The sequence below is a fragment of the Lissotriton helveticus genome, chromosome 12 (genome assembly GCF_964261635.1).
Source record: "Lissotriton helveticus chromosome 12, aLisHel1.1, whole genome shotgun sequence".
Taxonomy (NCBI): Eukaryota; Metazoa; Chordata; class Amphibia; order Caudata; family Salamandridae; genus Lissotriton; species Lissotriton helveticus.
Window position 1 is genome coordinate 755,431,514 of NC_136073.1, and position 22,429 is coordinate 755,453,942.

At 49.8% G+C, this 22,429-nt stretch overlaps 1 protein-coding gene across 2 annotated transcripts in view; it reads left to right on the forward strand.

The window, feature by feature from the left end:
- UBQLN4 (ubiquilin 4) overlaps positions 1-22,429 on the forward strand; it is a 140,390-nt gene that overhangs the window by 97,979 nt on the left and 19,982 nt on the right. The window contains exons 5-6 of one of the 2 annotated variants that reach the window (XM_078669492.1): positions 6,511-6,681; positions 8,405-8,627. In XM_078669492.1, coding sequence (XP_078525618.1) covers positions 6,511-6,681; positions 8,405-8,627 — 394 coding nt within the window. The remainder of the gene's footprint in view (positions 1-6,510; positions 6,682-8,404; positions 8,628-22,429) is intronic. The other variant, XM_078669493.1, reaches the window with a different exon arrangement.

The following is a 22,429-nucleotide window of genomic DNA, read 5'->3' on the forward strand; positions in this document are numbered from 1 at the left end:
CCACAGCTGTCTCATCTGGCTCAGAGCATGTGGAAGTGGGCCATTCAGAGGAACATTTTCCTCATGGCAGAACACCTCCCGGGCAAGGACAATCAGATGGCGGATCTGCTCAGCAGATACAGCCATCAGATGCACGAGTGGGAGATACACCCTTCGGTTCTCCACCCGTTCTTCCAGCAGTGGGGTCATCCGGAGATAGACCTGTTCGCAACAAAGGAGAACGCAAAATGCCGACTCTTTGCCGCCAGGTTCCCTCACCCACAGTCGCAGGGGAATGCGATATGGATGAACTGGTCAGGCAAATTTGCATACGCTTTTCCGCCAGCCCCTCTAATACCGCTGGTCGCAAGAAAGCTAAGGCAGCACTCCATGACTCTCGTCCTGGTTGCTCCCACGTGGGCACGACAAGCTTGGTACACCACGTTCCTCGAACTCTCAGTGGTGCCGCATCAAAGACTGCGCCTCACGCCCAGCCTTTTGACGCAGAACCATGGAGACATTCAGCATCCAGATCCACGACAGCTCAACCTGGCGATCTGGCTCCTGAAGTCCTAGAGTTTGGATACCTTAACCTACCTCCAGAATGCATGAGTATCATCAAGGAGGCGAGGAAACCAACTACTAGAGCATGCTATGCTGCTAAGTGGAAGCGTTTTGTCATCTACTGTACGTCCAATGACATCAACCCACTAGATGCATCTATTCCCAACATCATCTGCTATCTGTTACATCTCTACAAGTGCAATCTGGCGTACACTTCCATTAGGATACATCTCTCAGCCATAGCGGCTTATCTTCAGAACAGGCAGCACCTCTCTGTCTTCAGAGTGCCCGCCATTAAAGCCTTCCTTGAAGGTCTGAAGAGAGTCATTCCCCCAAGAACGCCACCAGCTCCGGTGTGGAACCTCAACGTCGTTCTCACCAGACTGATGGGGCCACCATTTGAGCCACTGCACTCGTGTGAGCTCCAATTCCTTACGTGGAAAGTGGCCTTTCTGATAGCTATTACGTCTCTGAGGCGTGTCAGTGAGCTGCAAGCGCTCACCATACAAGAGCCGTTCATTCAAATTCACCCAAATAGGGTAGTGCTACGCACTAACCCTAAATTCCTTCCTAAGGTGGTGTCACAGTTTCATCTTAACCAGACTATCGACTTACCAGCATTCTTTCAAAACCCGCAAACGGTGGCGGAAAGAATGCTTCATACCTTAGATGTACGGAGGGCGTTGATGTACTACATAGACAGAACACAACCCTTTAGAAAGACAAAACAACTCTTTGTTGCCTTCGCACCACAACACAAAGGCAACCCAATTTCTAAAGCAGGGATAGCCAGGTGGATTGTTAAGTGCATCCAGATATGTTATCAGAAAGCCAAGCGCACTTTAACAATACCCCCCAGAGCGCACTCCACACGCAAACTGGGGGCATCCATGGCTTTCCTAGGGAACATTCCTTTAGAGGATATTTGCAGAGCAGCCACGTGGGTCACACCACATACCTTCACAAAACACTACTGTGTTGATGTGCATTCCAAGCAGCAAGCAGCTGTAGGACAGGCTGTTCTCAAGACACTTTTTCAGGTTTCTGCAGCTGGCACGGGCAACCGCCGCTGATGGAGGGACTGCTATGTATTCTATGCTAAGATATGAATTTAGCAGCCCACATGCCTCGAACTGAATATGCTACTTACCAGTATGCATCTGTTCTTGGCATGTAGGGCTGCTAACATTCATATCGCCCGCCCTCCTCCCCGGTGCCTGTCGCAGCTGCAGATATACTATTGTATTTACTCATTAGCATGGACATCCTTTACACTTTCACTCCATCTCCTGCCACAATGGCGAAAAACAATCTGGGGATGGAGCCGATGCCCATGCGCACTGTAGTCCAGGGGAGGAGCCACCTATCTCAGGATACTTCGAAGACTCTTCCAGGACAACAATGTGCAATCATCCGAGCCCAACACTAGGCGGCGATCTAATGCTAAGATATGAATGTTAGCAGCCCTACATGCCAAGAACAGATGCATACTGGTAAGTAGCATATTCAATCTCTCCTAACTCCAAGGTTAGGCCCACTTCGGGTTAGTACTGGGGGGCCCCCAGATCCTAGCCCAAGTAAGTCTAAGTTGGTCCTATTTAGCCTTCTGACTACCTCAAGACCCTTGTCTACCTCATCCCCAGAGAGTACCTCCTGATCCTCCTCCTCAACTGCTGAATCAGTGTTGTGGAGATCTGGATCCCCAGAGGTTCCCTCTAAGGCTGGCATGTTCTCATGTAACTGAGAAAGCTTTCTGGCATCATATGTCTCTAAGAGACCTATCAGAAAGGGAGTGGTGGGGTTAGACCCCTGCTTCAGTTTCCTGGAGACACAGATTTGTCTCATCTCCTGAAAACTGAGAGCTGCATATCTTGAAGTGACCTGTGGAGGGTCAACACTGACCAGGGGAGTCTCAGTAGAGTCCCCCTGAGTCGACCTGCTTTTCTAGTGAGGTGTAAGTGGTGCACTTACCTACACTATATGTTTGCCTACTGATCCCTTGCTAGAGTTGTAGTTTAGGGTGTGCTAGGCCCTAGGAGCTACAACAGCTGGTTCAGTAGAACTCAGAGTATTCTAAGCTAAGTTATATGTACCTTTAGTACTTATGTGATCTTTCACAAGATATTCTTAGGGCATGTGTGGTAAAACAACAGCAAGCTCAAATCCCAACCGCTGCTCACCAATGTGAGAAGTTGGCCTGATGTGCAGTGCTCACTATTCTAGTGATCACTATATATCAGTCCAAACAACCCTTATTGATGATTGGTTGTAAGTCAACCTTATAGAGCAGTCTAAGGCTAAGACTCTAGAGGGCGTGTTAAGCCAGCTGTTTTACCATCACATTACCCCTTGAACACCCAGTGAAAGGACACCACACAAGTGTTATGAAAATAAACAGTGTATTTATTAGAATCACAACAACCCTGTACTCTTTGAGGACAGGGTGCTAGGCACACAACAAAACTCTTACGAAAATACTTAAGTTAGCACGTTATACACAAATGCCCGAGGGGCACGAAAAACCATATACTTTAAAAGTGGAATGCGAATTACTAGCAGGTAAGTAACAGTTCTAATAGGCTTTGGAATCGCTAGGACTGGACTAGGGAATCGTTAGATTACTACTAGGAGACCCAGGGGACTCGGGTGCAGAGTGTGCACTCTCACGCGGGATGCGGGACAAAGTCTATGGAGGCTAGTAAAGGCAAAGTTAGTGTTCACGGGCGAACCCGACCTGGTGGGAAGAAAACGACAGTGGATCCTGACCCTTGGATAGTGAGGCTATGCTGGGACACCGGAGTGCCGAAGTTACCTAGCCCAGGGGCTGCAGCTGCATAGGTCTGAAAAGACGTCGGGGATCTCGTTGCCGGACCAGGAGCCTGGAAGGAAGAAGTTGCTGGCAGGCGACCAGTGAAGAAAAGTTCGATGGATCCAAGCCTGGATCAAGGAAGAAGAAAACCTGAAAGCAGAGGGGACCAAGTTCTTGAATCACTAGCCAGTGATTAAGTGGGCACCAGGATGGCACCGGGCGAAGTCACCGCAGTCAGGTGAGTGGGCGCTGCTGGGCTCTGCAGTCTCTCGGACCAGGAGGCGTTGTCGGCGACCAGGATGGAGGTGCGAGCTGTCCCACGAAGGTTCTTGCTGTCGACGTCGCTGGACCCAGAATTGGGCAACAAGTCTTGGCAAATGCAAGGCCCACGCGGTGGACCTAAAATGGCGTCTTGGGCGGACCAGGAGGGTCCAGGGTACTTCTCCGATGGAGGGAAGCAAGGGCCAGTCTGGAGCAACCAGACCAGCAGCAGAAATGTCGTCGGGCGTCGTCAGGAAGGCCACAAGCCAGCGGGCTAGTAGCCAAACAACGCGGTGAGCAGTAAAAAGCAGAAGGGCCCCACGCAGATCGTGGAGATGCTGGGGGGCTGCTCTTCGGTGCTGGAGCTGCTCAGGGTGGGGGCTTCTCGGACCCCAAAGCACTCACCAGGAATTCACTCGGCGGGCTTGCTGGAAAGAAGTCGTGCAGTCTTGAAGATGGCCGGTCCCTCGAGGTCTCGTCACACCCACGAATCTCAGCGTGACTGATGATGCAGGTAGAGGTCAGAGGTGCCAGGGAAGCCGGTTCTCGTCGAGCTGGGCAGTCGGATTCCGGAGGAAGGACTTGCAGCAGACCGCAGTGTTCTTAGATGGTGCCTGCGGATGCAGGGTGACTACTCCTTAGTCACAAGGGAGAAATCTTAGGAAGAAGTCTTGAGTTCCTTTCGTGGAAAGTAGTTTCAGGATTCAAAGATGATCTGATTTGGAAGGGGGCCAATCTCTACCTTTATCCTGTAAAAGGGGGCTGGCACGCGACTAAGTTCTGCCCTATGGGTGGGACTAGGAGGGGGGTGGTTACACCCACTTCCTTGGCGGGCTTTTCCCCAGCACAGGGTCTGGAGTGACCCTGGAACTGGTTCCAGCCAGCCTATGCACAGTGAGCACCGGGGTGCCACGTGCAGTCACCTTCCTCTAAAGCCCTGCCTACCTACAATACACAAAACCCTGTCTGGGACGGTGCTGGCACCGCCCCTGGCAGGAAACCCTTTGTCCTTATCTCCTGCTCTGGGAGGACTCCCAGCAGCAGGAGGGCAGACTTGTGTCTCGGTGGCAGCATCCATTTTGTGGATGCTAAGGCTCTGTCTGACTTTAACCGGGGTTAGGGGTTACATACATGTCGTGTCCCTCTAGAAGGGTGGAATGCTAACCCCGTCGCCAGAATTGGCGAGGGGTTAGTATTCCAATTCGTATGACACCTTACTCGACATGTTTTGATAAAGCGATACCAGAGTTGGCACATAACCGCGAGGATTATAATGCATTTAAGAGTATATGGTATGCGATATCATGGAAACGGCTACGGGATGGATCCCGAAAGCCGCAGACAGGCTCAGCTCATGCCAGAGCACCATCTCACACGATTCCAAGCACTCTGCCTTCAGGATTGTTAAGGCCTGCCATAGGAGTGACTGATAGGAGATCTGTGTGTCCATTTTTAGGGTTAGATATAGGTATACTATATCTAAAGCAAAGGGTGAGTACACCACCTTGCCCCAGCTGTCGTGCAGCCAGTTGTGTCAGTTTTAGTTAGTCAATCCAGGGGTGGCACAATACATGCTTCAGCCCCTGGGAGACTTCTGGGTGCACCTCAGCCCTGGGTACAGGGACTTGGAGAGGGCCCAGGGCCAATTCAGTACCTGAGTACAATTTGGATAGAGAGAACAGCTAGGCTGTGGGTCTGATTAGCAGGCCCACAGCCAGGGAAAGTCGTAAACCAGTGCAGCAAAAAGCAAAAATCTGGGTGATCATAGGATTGCAGACCCTACTCTCCTACAATTTGCCACATTCAAAAAGAAATGCATGGATCCTCATGGGGCACTTACTTGCACATTTTCCCACAGTCACCATGACCGATTTCAACAGTATGACATTTGAACCATTCCGTGAGGCTCATGATGGGGGTTTGATGCAGAAAAAAACATTTTGATGTTGTACAGCCCGAACATCTGTCACATGAAGAAAAATAATGTCTGGCATAGAGTGGCTACAAGACCATTGATGCCTTGGTTCCAAGACAGGGAAAACCAGCTGTATATATATTTTAATGTTAAACACAAAAAAAAGAATGTGTTGGCTGTGTATTGGGAGTGCTTGCTCACCTTTGACTGCCTTATCTGAACCGTCCCATGTCGGACAGAAGCAATATTCTTCTTGTAGTAGCCCCACCCTCTCTCCCCACAATATCCATCCCTTCCAATTGAGGCTGCCTCCAGACAATTTTTTCAGCTTATTCTTAAATTTAAAAAAACCTAAAATTTTCCAACTGACTGCAGTTGCCAATCTTCCAAAAAAATACATAAGCATGAAACAAAGCTTTCCCTCAAGTATTCTGGCATCCTACACATTAGTGAATCTGTTCAGTGCTCATCAACAGACCTAAGTGTGCCTTGATGAAAAACTAGTTACAAATGAGTATAATTTCCTTGTATATGTTGCAGTTAAAATAGCATATCCGAACTGGCAGTGTGGCTGCCTTCTTCCAGGTAGGTGATCTATATTTTTCTCCTACTTTAGCAGCTAAGAGGTCATGTGAAGGGAAGAAAATCTGACGTCTTTGTGGCTGTTTAGTCAATTATGATTACAGAACGTGTTTGTCCAGATCTTTAAACCTCTTTAAACTTCACATCTTAAAAGTACTGCAGAGTTTTGTAATAAGTGCCTCGAACATTTAAGATTTTCACTTGTTTACTGATTGTACTTCTTTTTGAGAAGAAATCAAAGCAACACCTTTGCCAATTGCATCAGCATGACGTTCAAGTATTAACTTTGTGTTCCCCCACACCTCCTAAAGGCACGTAGAGTGAAGCCTCTTTTTGGTACTGTTGATTGAGGGTCTAATCAGTGCACACTATTTCCACATTTTCTTTGGTTTTCCCCCAGACGATGGAGCTGGCCCGCAACCCAGCAATGATGCAGGAGATGATGAGAAACCAGGACCGAGCTCTCAGCAATCTTGAGAGCATTCCTGGGGGCTACAATGCTCTGCGCAGGATGTATACTGACATTCAAGAGCCCATGTTCAGTGCAGCGAGAGAACAGGTACAAAGCAGAGTACGTGTACTGGCCTCTTCATTGACTACCAATTTTCTTGGACTACTTTTGTGATGGTTTTGTTTGTGGGTGGGTAAAATTATTACTATAGGAGATATTCTTTCGGATCTGCGTTGTCACACAAAATTGCTCTGGTCATAACATGTGTATTTGTTAAGCGCACGTTCACTGAGAAGGGTATCTGGACGCTGAATAACAGATGTTCATTGTTATCCAACTCAATAGTACTCATTTTACCTACCTCAGATGGATGAAAGGCTGAATGGATCCACCGGGATTTAAACCTGTGACCAGGAGGTCAAACACAGGCCCCTTCCGTGGCCTAATAGTGGACGCATTAGTCCACTAAGCCACCAGACCCGCATGCATGCATATTATAAAAACCAATGATAACTAAGAAAAAATGTCTGGATTTTTTTATTTTTGGTGTTTATTTTTACATTGAATAAGAGTGGGGTCAATGGGACTAGAGGTGCTTTAAGTCTCAACCACCTTAGGAAACTATGATGAATCTGCTGTATTCCCAGTCTTTTCTGTTCTTATTTCGCTCTGCACATGGGAAAGCACTGGTAAGTGAAAGTATCTAATTGGTTAGCCAATTAGCTGCCTGCACTATTGTCAGGTGTTCACTGCTCATCTGTGGCATACGAGAAAACAAGATGATGCAGAACAGTGGCAAGCTGTGGGACAAAAGATAGAGGAATAACATTATTGGTTAGGATTTAGTAATGAAGATGAGTCCTATTTCGGTGAAAATGTGGCTATTTCAAGGAAACTGGACAGCATTAGGACGATTAATCTTCCAAGACCAGTCAAGTGTAAGACAAACACATTGAGCCAAACTGGTTAACTAAAGTTGGATACAATGGACTAACTGGAACCAATGGCAATGATTGGGCGAGATTTAAGACATAACCCTGCACTTGCACGGTTGGCAGAATGATCAGGGTGATGGTCTTACGCCATGCTCACAAGATATTTGCTCTGACAGAAGAATATATGATTACTTTTTCGTTATGTGGTTTTGAACAAGCTACGTAATTGTGAATGTTTTGAAAAAAAAAGTATAAAACCGGGGAGGGGGAGTAGCTACTTCGGTCCTGTATACCATTCAGCATATGTTGCACCTTTGCTGGAAATTTTTTACATACCAATGAAATTGTCAAAATGTGACATACAAAATATATAACACCCTCCATAAGTAGGCAGACTAGTAATGCAATAAAATATATTAGAGATACAATGAATGAATATTCAGCAGAGAAGTTCATATAAAACTACGGTCACTCAGCTCTCTGAAGGCAAGGGCCAGCATAGAATAGGCAGATACAATACATTTAATGGTAACCTAGGGATCGGGTTGGAAAAATGCTCTTGGTACATATATTAGTCCATTACTCCTTAAGGGTGAGTGTGGTGTGCACCAGGGGCTGTAGATCTGGTACTGTGAGCCATCCCTCTTAAAAGTGTGAATGTGGCCCAAGCTGCATTATCACAAGCACTTTGGAGCCACTGTATTATTTAGGATAAAATGGAACATAAGGGTTTTAAAAGGTGAAATACATTCCTTTCAATTTATATGTTTAAGTAGCATCAGATTTGGGGGCGCACCTACTTAAGTCGGGCCAGGTTACCCAAAGTTTTTACTCAGTCTGTCGGCATGGAAACAGGGACACAATGTTGAAAGTTATTTTCTCGATTTAACATTTTTGTTTTATTTTAGTTTGGCAGCAACCCCTTCTCAGCTTTGGGTGGTAATACAGATGGTTCTGCTGCTCCACCTTTGAGGACCGAAAACAGAGAGCCTTTACCAAATCCCTGGAATCCTTCCTCGCCTGCATCTCAAACACCGACAACAGGCAGTGATGGGAGCACCGGCAATACAAGCCAAACAACGCCAACCGTGTCAAACCCTCTTGGAATCAATGCTGCCAGTTTAGGCACTGGTCAGTATAAACTATCCTTAACAAAAAATGTTCTTTTACCTAAATGTATTTAGATTGTTTTATTGATGTTCTCTTGGCTTTTGAGCCGTTCTTGAGATGTTACTCCTCCACTGAAGACCTCCTTGTTTGTTTCATACTATTAAATATTTAAGGCAGGATGCCTCCACTTGCATCTTGTATATGTCCTTTGCTATTTTTGATATCATTGGTTGTCCCACTCGACCGTCAATGCCTTGTTTAATGGATCTCATAGTAGCCACTTCATGTCGTCATTCTCATATGCCAAGTATCCAGGCAGTTGATGTAACATTGTGTCTGTATATGTTGCTTAGCACTTGCGACGTAGTGTTCATAGTTACAGTGCGTAGACTTGAGCCGTCAACCTTTTAGCGATATGCCGGGTAACTTGTAATGGCAGTTTACTTCGAGCATTTGGTCAATATTTGAAAGAATCTCATCTTTTCTAGCCTTGCGGTGAAAATGTGTAGTTGGACCTCCTGCGGCGCTGTCTTCACCTCAACACTGTAATCGATTCCTCTCTTTAAAAAACTACTTGCAAACAATCTGATGTACCAAATGCAGGAAACTGGGCTTTTGTTGCCGTTATCCCCCCCCACTTTTTGTCCACTTCTTAGCTGCTAGATGCTGATTGTAGACCATGGCAGTGAACCGAGGCCTGCTAACCAGACCTCTGTGCCAGTGCTCCTTCCCCGAAACAAGTTTTTTTCCTAATTGTGCTACAATTGGTTAAGGACTTTAGCACCCCAGTAAGTCATTAGTAAATGGTAGCCCAGGTACCTGGGGCATGAGTGCTAAAGAGGTTCCCAAGAGCTGCACCATACCTTATGCCACCCTAAGGGACCCACACACAAATTCCACACAGACTGCCATTGCAGGCTGCGTGACATGGTGCAAACCATGAGTGAAAACCTGACATGGCACATTTGTGCGCCATGTCAGTCACTGCATCTAATATATGTAAGTCACCCCTACAGCAGGCCTTTGAGCACTCAAACAGGGTGCATTATATTTTATGTGCTGACATATCTGCATGAGCAGATATGATCCTGTGACTATTTCTGTTACTGAATATTACAAGTGAGCAGGGATGCCATCTTAAGGTATGGACTGGGTAATGGTCAAACCAAGTTTCCCAGTTACATAATGGCTTTACTGAAACATATGGTGTTTGTTATCAAACACCACATATTAATAAACTCAAACTGATTCCAGTGATGGATTTATTAATACATACACCCAGAGGGTACCTTAGAGGTACCCTATGAAACCTACCAGCCCTCTATTGTGCTGGCTGACTGGTCCAGTTCAGCCTGCCACCGCAGATGGGTTTCTGACCCCCCGGGGTGAGAGTCCACACTCTCAGTCAGGAACAATGCCTGCTCTGGAAGGAGGTGTTTTACACCTCCTTCAGGAAGGCTCTTGAATTAGCATTCCGAGGCAGGGAGCTTAGAGGAGCTCACCATCTTTGGTATGCAAATATGTCTTCCCTCAGGCCAGATGGGATGCCAACCCGCCTGCCCAGGGCACATTTGGCGCCAGGAGAGGTGAGAAATTTAGAAGTCAGAGAGGGATCTCCACCCTCAGGCTAGTTTCACCACTAAAGTGGACTACATGTTCTTGATACAAAATGTAAGTCTGCCATCTTGGTTATGGCAGAATTTGGAACTCTGGGACATGGTTATTCCTACTTCCCACTGGAAGTGGTCATATAGAGAGCGTAGTAACCCCAGGGGTAGGTAGCCATTAGTTTTGCAGCGTGAATCTTTCTGGATTCACTATGCTGTGCATTATTCCGCGGTCTTGTGGTTGGGTCCGGATTCGTAGTCTTTTCTTTGTTTTTTTTTTGTTTTTTTGTAGCCCAGGTGGGCGTCGGCGTCACACCCCCTTGGGTGTATTTCCGGTGACGTCGGGATGCTTCCTGCGGAAGCTCCCACTCTTGGGCGCCATCTTCAGATTCTTTTTTTCCGCGGTCGGGTCTGGATCGTTCCCGTTTGGGCTCCAGACATTTTTGGAGAAAGAAGAAAGAAAATACAGAAAAGACGAGGAGAAGTCATCTGAAGACTGCAGGGGACTTCATCGACGAAAAGCCGGCAAGGAGAAGGCGTTTTTTCATCGAGATCGACGACCGTCGACGAACACGTGACCAGAGAGGCCCTGGACGCTCGATGATGGACAACACGCCGTTCAAGTTCTGCCGTAACTGCCACCACAAGTACGCACAGAAGGACCAGCACCCGGTATGCAACCTTTGCCTACCGGTGGACCACGAAAGCGGAGACTGCAACGCCTGTTCCGCCTTCGCCCCGAAGACCCTTCGCGTGAGAGAGAGGCAGAGGGTAGCACACGCCACCCTGCAGGGGAAGGCCCCGACTCCGTCCCTCTACGAGCTGGGGATGTCCTCCGAGGAAGAAGATAACGCTGCCGCCGAAGACGACAGCTACACGGTCGTAGAGACCGATTACACGAAGACTTCTGACAAGGTAGGAGACTCTTCGGCCCCCAAGAACCCGAGAGACTCTGAGTCTAGAAAAATCGAGGGCAAGACCCCGAAAACGCCGACGCCAAAAAAAGCGGCGTCCGCGAATACTCCCAGGCCCAGCGGATCCTCCGAGAAGGAGTCCCCGGGGCCGAGGGCTGCTGATCAGCAGAAAACGTAGAGAATCGTCCCCGAAAAGGATCGATCGACGCCAAGGGAGAAAGACCCAAAACTGACGACGACGACCAGAGACCCAAGACCCGGTCCGACGTCGACGTCGAAAACTTCGACGCCGAAAGGTACGGCGACGAACCATCCGCCGAAAAGAACGGCCGACGCGGAACACGCGGCAGAGATGGAGAAGAAGAGAAGGCGCCTCGAGGCCGAAATGGAGAACATCATGCAGCGGAAGAAAGATTTCGATGCAAAGAAGAAGGCCTTCACGATCCCTCACAAGACCAAGCCACCGGTGATGGAGGCAGTCGAGGAGGAGGAAGAGATCGCCGAAGTCGTCGAGGAACAAGACCAGGACGTCGAGGTGATCGACGACCAGGAGGAGTACGAGAATCCCTACGATAGTTACAACTATGGGGAGGAAGAGGAAAGCAGGACGGACGCAGACTCGACACCCTCTGACCTACAGCAGGTAGATTACATAGATGTCGACACCGACAGCCCGGAGGAGGTGGTCGACACTTACCCCTCGAGGCCCTCGCCGCCGGACGACATCGGGGCCTACAACTCGGTGATACAAGCTGCCGCAGCAGCTTTCAAGCTCAAGCTCTACGAAGAGAAGCAGAAAGCAGACTTCCTTCTAGAAACATTGCTCCCAACACAAACGAGGAGCCAGTTCCTTCCAATGCTCGAGAGCGTCTTGGCTCAGGGGAAGGAAGCTTTCAGGGAGCCCGCAACATGCAAGGCAGTAACTCCCAGAACTGAGAAGAAGTACAAGCATGCCACAAAGGACCCGGCCTACATTCAGGGCACGGTCTCCGCAGACTCCATTATCACGGCCACAGCAAGGAGGAGGGCTAACGTACCCACTACCTCGGGCCCACCACCGGATAAGGAGAGCAAAAGGATGGATCTGGTGGGCAGAAGGATCGAACGGAATGCCGCGACCCACTGGCGCATGGCTAATTCCAACGCCCTGATAAACAGGCACATGTACCAAATCATGGAGGGACTGGGGCAGTTGGTGAAGGACTTGCCCCAGGATGCCAGGCAGAAAGCCGAAAAGCTGGTTGAAGAGGGAAAGAACGCGGCAAATTCTTGCCTTAAGACGACCCTGGATGGGGCAGACACCGCCAGCAGGCTCATGATGATGGGCGTCACGGAAAGGAGGCACGCCTGGCTCAGGATATCCGGTTTCAAACCGGAGGTGCAACACAGCATCCTGAACACACCGTTCAACGGCAGCACGCTTTTCGGAACAACAGTGGATGAAACGCTCAGCCAACTGAAGAAAGATAACGAAACAGCAAGGTCCATGGGAGCATTGCAGTTCAGAGGGAACAAGAGGGGCACCCCGTCACGGAGGCCCGGCGGGAGAGGCGGAAACCAGCCAGGTACATCACACCAGGCTTTCCAGCAAACGCACCAGGCAGACTCGCAGACTCAGCATGGTCATCAGAAGCAGTCCTGGCAGTACCAACAAAGAGGCCAGTCCTTTCGAGGGAGAAATGGACGGGGACAAAATAGAAGAGGGGGGCAGCAGCCCACCTCTAAGTGACTTCAAGAAACTCCGTGTGCCCGCCCACAAAAAAGATCCCAGGGGGCAGCACGTACAGATGGGTCAAGACAAACTAGACACCTACGACCACATGACACCAGTGGGAGGAAGATTAAGATTCCACCTCCAAGAGTGGAGAGAAATCACATCAGACAAATGGATCCTCCACATTATCCAATTCGGATGCTGCATAGAGTTGGAGGGGAGGCCAACAAGCAGAAAACCAAAAAGAAAGCCACTAGCAGGCAAGCAGCTGCAGTGTCTGCAGGAGGAGGCAAAGGAACTCCTGCGGAAGCAGGCCATAGAACGGGTACCCTTCAAGGAAAGAAACACAGGAGTATACTCAACGTACTTCCTGGTACCAAAAGTAGACGAAACAATGAGACCCATTCTCGACTTACGGTTCATGAACAAATTCATAAGATTGCAAAAATTCAAAATGACCTCCCTGCAAGAGGTGCTCCCACAATTGCAGATCGGGGACTTCATGGTCACAATAGACCTCAAAGACGCATACCTGCACATTCCAATGAACAGAAAGCACAAACACATGCTCAGGTTCACCGTCGGAGAAAGCCACTACCAGTTCACGACACTGGCCTTCGGTCTAAAATCAGCACCAAGAGTTTTCACAAAGTGCCTCGCAGCAGTTGCAGCGCACCTAAGAAGGCAAGGAATACACGTATACCCTTACCTGGACGACCGGCTGGTGAAAGCAAACTCATACCAGAAATGCAAGCTGCACGCACATACAGTGACAAGCACGCTCATAAACCTGGGGTTCTCCATCCATTGGAAGAAATCATCAACGGAGCCAGAACAAGTGAAGATCTTCCTGGGAGCACAGATCAACACCTTACAGGGCAAGGTGTTCCCCAGCGAGAAGAGGGCGAGGGCGCTGGTGAAGGAAACTCGCCTCTACCGGAAGGGACAAGCTCGGACAGTGAGGACTACGAGCAAGATCATGGGGATGATGGCATAATGCATCCACCTGGTACCGAATGTACGACTCCACATGAGACCCATTCAAGAATGGCTACAGGAGCAATGGTCACAAGCTACAGGCAGTTGGGAGGATCTAGTGGTTGTAACGCACGCAGTGCAGAAGGAGATGACATGGTGGACCATGGAGAATATAGCAAGGGGAAAGCCTCTAACGCCCCCAACGCCAACAGTGACCATCACCACAGACGCATCCCTGAAGGGATGGGGCGCTCACATGGAGGAGCTAAAGGTGAGGGGACTGTGGACACCGACAGATGCGACAAAGCACATCAATTACTTAGAATTGAAGACAATCTTCCTTGCACTGAAAGCCTTTCAAACAAGACTGTACAAACACAAGGTGTTGATACAAACAGACAATACCACTGCGATGTTCTACATCAACAAGCAGGGGGGCACACAGTCAGCCCCGCTTTCAACGCTAGCGCAGGAGATATGGAGATGGGCCATCCCTCTCAAGATAGACCTGCTGGCCATACACCTGCCAGGGAAGGACAACATACAAGCAGATTGGCTCAGCAGGCAGACATCGGCATCCCACGAGTGGGAGCTCAATGCTCAGGAGACAAGGCGCCTATTCGACAGATGGGGAACTCCATCGGTGGACCTGTTTGCCACACGCCAGAATGCAAAATGCCAAAACTTCGCATCCAGGCAGCCCGAGGAAGGGTCACTAGGGAATGCCCTATGGATAGATTGGTCAAGGACATTTGCCTACGCCTTTCCCCCGATACCACTGATGCACAGAGTACTGAGCAAGTGCAGAGCGAGCAACATGAAACTGATACTGGTCGCACCACAGTGGGCGAGGCACACATGGTACTCGCAGATCATGGAGATGAGACAGTGTGCACCCCACAGATTCAGCAGGAGGAAAGACTTACTCTCCATGCAGAACGGAGAGGTGCTACACCCAGAGCCAGAGAGCATGAGCCTAGTAGCGTGGCTCCTGAGGACATAGAGTTCGCACATTTAAGATTGCCAGAAAGTACCCTGAAGGTCCTGCGGGAGGCAAGAAGGCCTAGCACTCGGAAGTGCTATGTTGCGAAATGGAAAAGGTTCACAATATGGTGCAGACAAGAAAGACTTCACAATAAAATGAAGAAGGACTCCACAGTGCTAAAGTACCTGACGCACTTGCTAGAGAAGAACCTTAGCTCATCCTCCTTGAGAGTTCACTTGGCAGCGATAGTCGCCTACACAAGGGGAGAAACTTGCAGGAGTTTCTTCACATCACAGGTGGTGAAGAGATTCCTAGAAGGTGCAAAAAGGATCGCACCACCCAAGCGGGTGCCGCCACCTGCATGGAACTTGAACATAGTCCTAACGGAACTCATGAAAGAGCCCTTTGAACCGCTCCACAAGGCGTCCTTAAAGATGCTAACTATGAAAACAGCTTTCCTGGTTGCAATAACGTCCTTACGCAGAGTAAGCGAGCTTCAGGCTCTGACGCTACAAGAACCCTACATACAAATACACAATGATAGGGTTGTGATGAGGACTGACCCAAACTTCATGCCGAAGGTGGTATCTAAATTTCACATGAACCAGTCTATACAGATACCGAGTTTTTTCCAAAAACCAACAACTGCCGCAGAGCGAGCTCTGCACACCCTGGACGCCAGAAGGGCAGTCATGCACTACATCGAAAGGACGAAGGGACACAGGAAAACAAAACAGTTCTTTGTGTCATTCGCCAACAGTTACATGGGAAAAGCAGTAACCAAAAAGACCATTGCACGATGGATCGCACAGACAATCCAACTCTGCCACAAGCGTGCAGGACAAGAGCTAGCAGAGGGGACACGTGCCCACTCCACTAGGAAAAAGGGTGCTACAATAGCCTTCCTGGCTAACACACCCATACAAGACATATGCCTGGCGGCAACATGGGCTTCGGTGCACACGTTCACGAAGCACTACTGTGTGGACATACAGATGAACAAGGAAGCTCAAGTTGGACAGAAGGTGCTACAGCACATATTCAATACCCAACGCTCATCTTCCACCCAACCGCCACAGAGATGAGAAACCGCTACAAAATCTATGCACAGCATAGTGAATCCAGAAAGATTCACGCTGCAAAACGAATAGTTTTCTTACCTGTCGGTGTAGTTTTGCAGCTTGAAGATCTTTCTGGATTCACTAGCGAACCCACCCACCTCCGCCAGAAAGATGAGGCTGGAGAGAGAAGAGGTGGAAATAGAACAAGTGGAAAATACTTTGAAGGTACAAAGCGGTAAAATATCACCTGAATAGAACATTGCCATTACTTCGGAAACGAAAGAAACACGGAAAAAAAGAACCCGAAGATGGCGCCCAAGAGTGGGAGCTTCCGCAGGAAGCATGCCGACGTCACCGGAAATATACCCAAGGGGGTGTGACGCCGACGCCCACCTGGGCTACAAAAAAAAAAAACAAAGAAAAGACTACGAATCCGGACCCAACCACAAGACCGCGGAATAATGCACAGCATAGTGAATCCAGAAAGATCTTCAAGCTGCAAAACTACACCGACCGGTAAGAAAACTATTCGCTACTTTCCTATGCTCCCCTAACACCCCTGACTCTAGTAATTGGAGGAGCCCCTGGCACCAGGAAATCAGATCCTGCTGGCCTAAGAAGAAAGACAGAGAAGAGCCACGAGAAGCAAGGACTGTGGAGAAGTAACTGACTTGGCGCCAACCCTGCTGGCCTGTCTGATGTTAACACCAAATTGTGCTAAAGTCGCCTCGTCCTGCAGCTGCTGTGCCTCCAAACGCCTGGGAGGGCTGCCTGCCTTCAGCAAAGACCCTTGAAGTCTCTTGGAGTAGTGGAGCTGCATTCTGCAGGCACTCCAAAAGAACTGTGAGAACTCTGTACAGCTGCAAACCCAACACAACTGCACCCGTGTCCCCTAGTCCGAGTTTAAGTGACCTGTTGGTGCTGCCTTGGACCTTGCCCCATACTTACCTTAAGTCCAGGAGATAGGTACCGTAAGTTGCTATGAAGTGCCCGAATGCAGTGCGTGTTTTTCCCCCATACAATAGCATTGGGCATCAGATGCTGAAAAGCACCTCAGCACCCTCCTGCCCCAGTCTCGCCGAGGTGACCTGTTGGTGCTGCCTCGGACCTTGGCCCATTTTTCAGTCCAAAAGATTGTTCCGGTAAATCACTGTGAAGTACCTGTATTCAGTGCGTCTTTCCTCTGTACGGTAACATTACCGCTTCAGAAAATGTAAATTTTTAAAAACAGTAGAAATTCATAACACACTGTACTTATCTGATTCCTTCAATCTTGGTATCTAAATTCATATAAAAGCATGTTATTTTCATGAATTGTCGCCTGATTTCCTTATTGACTGTGGTCTCACTACTTTTGTGTGTGCAATAAATGGTTAGCACTGCCTACTGATATGCTAACTGCTCACCTGAATTACCACAAAAGAGCATTTGAGGTGTAATTTGTGCCTCTGTAACTCGTTTGGAGTTTGCCTGGACTCTTTATAAAGAGTACCTCTTTTGGGTCCACTGTATAAAGAGCACCTCTTTTTGGACCACTGTATAAAGAGCCACTGTGCGCAGTCAATTAAGTTTTAAAACTGCTGTGCAGACTGGTCCCACTTGAGGAGGGCATGGTGCCCTCTATCTCATTGCTCTTGTAATGATTAATTTTGAACTAAGTTTAGGCTGCTGGTTGATGATTCTTGACAAAGAAACATATGCCTTTTACCATACAATTACAGCACAGTGCTCAGTTGCTCAAGATTTCATGATGCAACAGTACAGATGGTGTAACCATGTCTGTCCTTGGAGGCTTAATGTAGGCAAGGAAGGTAAACCTCTTGCTCCGGGGAATTAGTGCTCTTTCAGCTAATGCCCGGCCTTTTGTAGTTAGTTCATGTATTACAATAATTACATATATAGAACTTTTTTAACATTACAATAGTAGATGCATCTCTTATTATCCAACAATTTAAAGCAAATGATGGCACAATTTAAAAACTATACATAAAAAGAATTCATAAGCAACAATTGAAAAGTACTGTTGATACAGCGTTTTAGTGGTGCTTGTAGTGGTTCACCCCACTTTCTTCTGCCGCCTTTGTAATGCAACCCCCAGCCTCTGCTGCTAGCAGCATATGGCACCCCCGGTTTAAACCCCCACTTTGGATAGGAAAACTTTTAAAAATAGGTGGTGTTCCCACCTCTGCCAACTCCACCCCTAAGGTGGGGGAGGTGAGGTGAAGCACATCTTTCAGCCACTGCCATCTTGAAGATGGGGGACTCCACCAATCAGGGCTAGGCCTATGCCCCTTCCACAGGTGGGTGACATGAGTGTAGTTGCCCCAGGTAAGGTGCCCATTAGCCCTACCTGCTACTCCCCTAAACCGCCCCTAAATCTAGTATCGAGGTGCTCCCCCCTGCCCCAGACCTGGAACTCAGATCTGCGTTGACCTAAGAAGAAAGAAGACATACCTGCAGAGAAAGCTGAAGAGGACTACTGCCTTGGCCCCAGCCCTACTGGCCTGTCTCCACCTTCTGCGAATCTGCGACCTGTCTTGCAGCCAGTGACCTCTGAAAACCCTGGGAGGACTGCTGCCTTCGAAAAAGACTCCAATCTCCCGTGGACAGCGGACCTGTTCAGAAGACACTAACCCCAAGGACCCGGATCCGCGTCTCCTGCCTGTTCTGCACCTGACTCCCTTCGGCCCAAGTCTAAGTGGCTCACCTACGCAGTGACTTCTATGCAGTGACTTCTCCCCAGGGATTCCGACCTTGAGTCTGGCAATGGCTGACCTCTCCTGGTCTCCACAGCGGTGCCTAAGGGGGGGAATACAGAGACTTGTCCTGACCGCGACCGGCTCCAGTAAGAGATTCCGACGTCAAAAGGCACCCCTGCACCTAAGCCCCGAGGCCTGGGTGAGCTGAACAAATGGTGCCCCTACGACCCCCTACCTCTCTACGTTCGAGGCATGTGGGCTGCTAAATTCATATCTTAGCATTAGATCGCCGCCTAGTGTTGGGCTCGGATGATTGCACATTGTTGTCCTGGAAGAGTCTTCGAAGTATCCTGAGATAGGTGGCTCCTCCCCTGGACTACAGTGCGCATGGGCATCGGCTCCATCCCCAGATTGTTTTTTTCCGCCATTGGGTTCGGATGTGGTCTCGACGTCTTACTGTCGGAACCAAGTAACACTATCTTTTACCGGCCAAAAGGCCTCGATTTTCTTGCGTCGGTATTGTCTGCGCTCGGTCTCGAGTCTTCCGTCTCTTGAAGCCGGAATAAGCGGAGTTTTCTTCGCTTTCTAAACTTTGAGGCCTTCTCATCGCGACACGACAGCAAGCCTTTACGGACATGGAGCGGAGCCCGTTTAAGTACTGCCCGCTCTGTGGGTCCAAGTACCCACACATCGATCTACACCCCGTGTGTAACAAGTGCCTTTCACCGGACCACGACGACGGCAAGTGCAAGGCCTGTGCACAGTTCCGCTCCAAGAAAACTCTCAAGCTTCGGCGCGCGGTGCGCTTGGAAGCTAGGCAAGCGGCCCCAGATCCGGAGAACATCTTCGGCGACCCGGAAGAAGAGGTCCAGGGTCACCTTCTACAAATCTCCCCATCACAGACGGAGGTCGAGGCGGATCCGGGAGACGACGACGGAGTCGCGGGTCAGGTCCTCGAATACGTCGAAGAGGTAGGAGACGACGATGAGATTTATGGGGCCGCGGCGGATAGCTCTGCGGACGAGCTCTGCCCCGAAGGTTACGAGGATGCCGACCGGGACACGGGATCGCCTGTCGGCCTTACCCAGGACCCGTTGCCGCAAGCCACAGCCCCGCCTTCGGGCCCGGCTACGGACTCACTTGCTGGGCACGCTGTTTCGAAACCGAAACTGAAACCGTCGGGGTCGTCAACACCTAAAATGGCCGACCCGAAATCGAAACTGAAACCAAAGGACTCGAGTGTCCCTAAGATGGCTGCCGTGCCTGTGAAGAAGTCGGTGCCCGTCACCCCGTCGGCTCCGTCGACCTCCGGTCCGCAGAAGCCGAGGAAGTCTGTCGATTACGATGCTCCGAAATCGAAACCGACGCCCGAGGAAGGGGCCCCCAAGAAAGATGGTCGGCACGGATCAGCGGCTCCGGCGCCGTCCAAGCCCGCCAAGGTCGGCTCCAAAGAGGCTACGCCCAAGAAGTCTGCGCCCCGGCCTCAAGATTCGGAGGTGCCGAAGACGGTTTCCGCGCCCAAAACGCACAAGGCCCGCGAGGACGTCGGATCCGAGGGACCGCTCAAAGCATCCTTGTCGGCGACGAAACCCACTGGCAGTGTACCGTCCCCCATTGCGGAGTCACTGCAGAGAATCAGGGAGAAAGCCTTTGCTCCATCGGCTCCGATGCCATCACCGCAGCCGCAAAAGGACGCTCCGGCTAAGCCTTCTGGGAAACTCCTTTTTCTCTTGCCACCTAAGGAGGCGCCGAAAGCGTTTTCGACGAAATCGGCTCCGAAACAGGGTTCCTCGCTGCCTGACCCTCTTCCACGTCGTGTACTCGAATCGGAAGACGATTCAGAGCATTTCATCGATGCTGCCACCGGCAAGCTGACACTCTATAAACGGAAGATCACTTCGGAGCCGGTGGACCCCTACGTCATCCCGTTGAAAAAGAAGAGGGTGCCCCTTGACGCCTCAGGCCTCACGGAACCGATTCAGCCTCCTCCAAGACGGAGCCCTACTCCCTCCCCAGAACACTCTGTGGGTGAGGAATATGATGAGGATGAACAGTACAATTTCCCTATCGATGAACCTGATGTACAACCAGATTCTTACGACGACACTGGTGACCAGAACACCCAAGGTGTGGGCCAAGACCCGCAGACCTTTAATGCACGTGCATCCCCGACTGAGGACTCAGCAGGATTTCATGCACTAATTGAACGGGCGGCAGCCAATCATGATGTGGACATGCATGCCGACCCGGTTGAGGAAGACTTCCTTTTTGACACCTTTGCCATATCTGAAAGGACAGTAAAGACACTTCCTATGCTGAAAGGTGTTCTCAAACATGCTGGTGACATTTTTAAGGAGCCTACGAGGGCGAGAGTGGTCAACCCTCGCATTGAAAAGAAGTACAGGCCTGCACCTGCGGACCCCGTCTACATCCGGGGACAATTGCCACTGGACTCTCTTGTGGTTGCCAATGCCAGGAAACGTGCCAACTCCCAGACAACGGGTGAAGCTCCTCCCCCGGATAAGGAGTCCAAAGTGCTTGAGGCAGGAGGCAAAAGAGTGGCTGCACAGGCGGCAAACTTTTGGCGCATCGCAAATACACAGGCGCTCCTGGCGCGTTATGATAGGGCGCACTACGACACCCTAGAACAGGTTATACAACACCTGCCCCCACAGTTCCAAGAAGGCACCAAAATGCTTATTGAGGAAGGAAAGCTAATATCAAACGCAGCCATCAAGTGTGCACTTGACGCTGCGGACACAGCTGCTAGGGCTATCAACACTAGCGTTATGCTGAGAAGACAAGCCTGGCTCCGCATCTCAGGGTTTAAGCAGGATATTCAGACAACAATTCTGAATCAGCCAGTCAATCCTGATAGTCTGTTTGGTCCGGATGTTGACACCACCCTAGAGAAAATAAAGAAGGACACGGAAACTGCTAAGTCTATGGGGGCCCTGCAGTCCCAACAGTTTCGTGGCAGCAATTTTCGTCGCTCAGGTGCACGTGGAGTCACCAGAGGACAGATGGGTCAACAATCCCAGTTCTCCAAAGGTGGGACGCAATCCTCGTTCACTAAACAGAACAAGGGAGGTTATAGGAATAACAGCAACAGAGGTCGCGGCAGAGGAAACAGCTCCCGCACCTCTACTCCAAGCAAACAGTGACTTTCTGTCACTGCCCCCCGACCACCTAACACCTGTCGGGGGGAGACTGCAGCAGTTCCTGCCCGTCTGGAGAAACATCACCACAGACAGGTGGGTGCGACAACTAATCCAGTATGGTTATTGCCTAGAGCTGAAATCCACTCCACCCAACATCCCACCGAGGCAAAGGCCTATGTCCGCAGAGCACTTGCACTTATTGCAGCAGGAAGTGGTGGCGATGCTGCAAAAAGGCGCAATCGAGCTCGTGCCGGTGGGGGAGGAAGGCACAGGGGTATATTCCCTGTACTTCCTTATTCCAAAGAAGGACGGTTCTCTCAGGCCCATTCTCGATCTACGTCCCCTCAACCTGTACATACTGTCAGAGCATTTCCATATGCTTACACTGCAGCAGATTCTTCCCTTGCTAAACCAGGGAGATTTCTTAGCGACCTTAGATCTCAAGGATGCTTATTTCCACATTCCACTACACCCGTCACACAGGAAATACCTGAGGTTCACTATTCAAGGCAGGCACTACCAGTTCAAAGTCCTACCCTTCGGAGTCACTACGGCCCCGAGGGTGTTCACCAAGTGTCTAGCGACAGTGGCGGCGCACCTCAGGAGGCAGAATATCCATGTCTACCCCTACCTAGACGACTGGCTCGTACAAGCCAAGTCAGAGCAACAGTGCGCCGCAGACATGTCGACTACAATTCACCTTC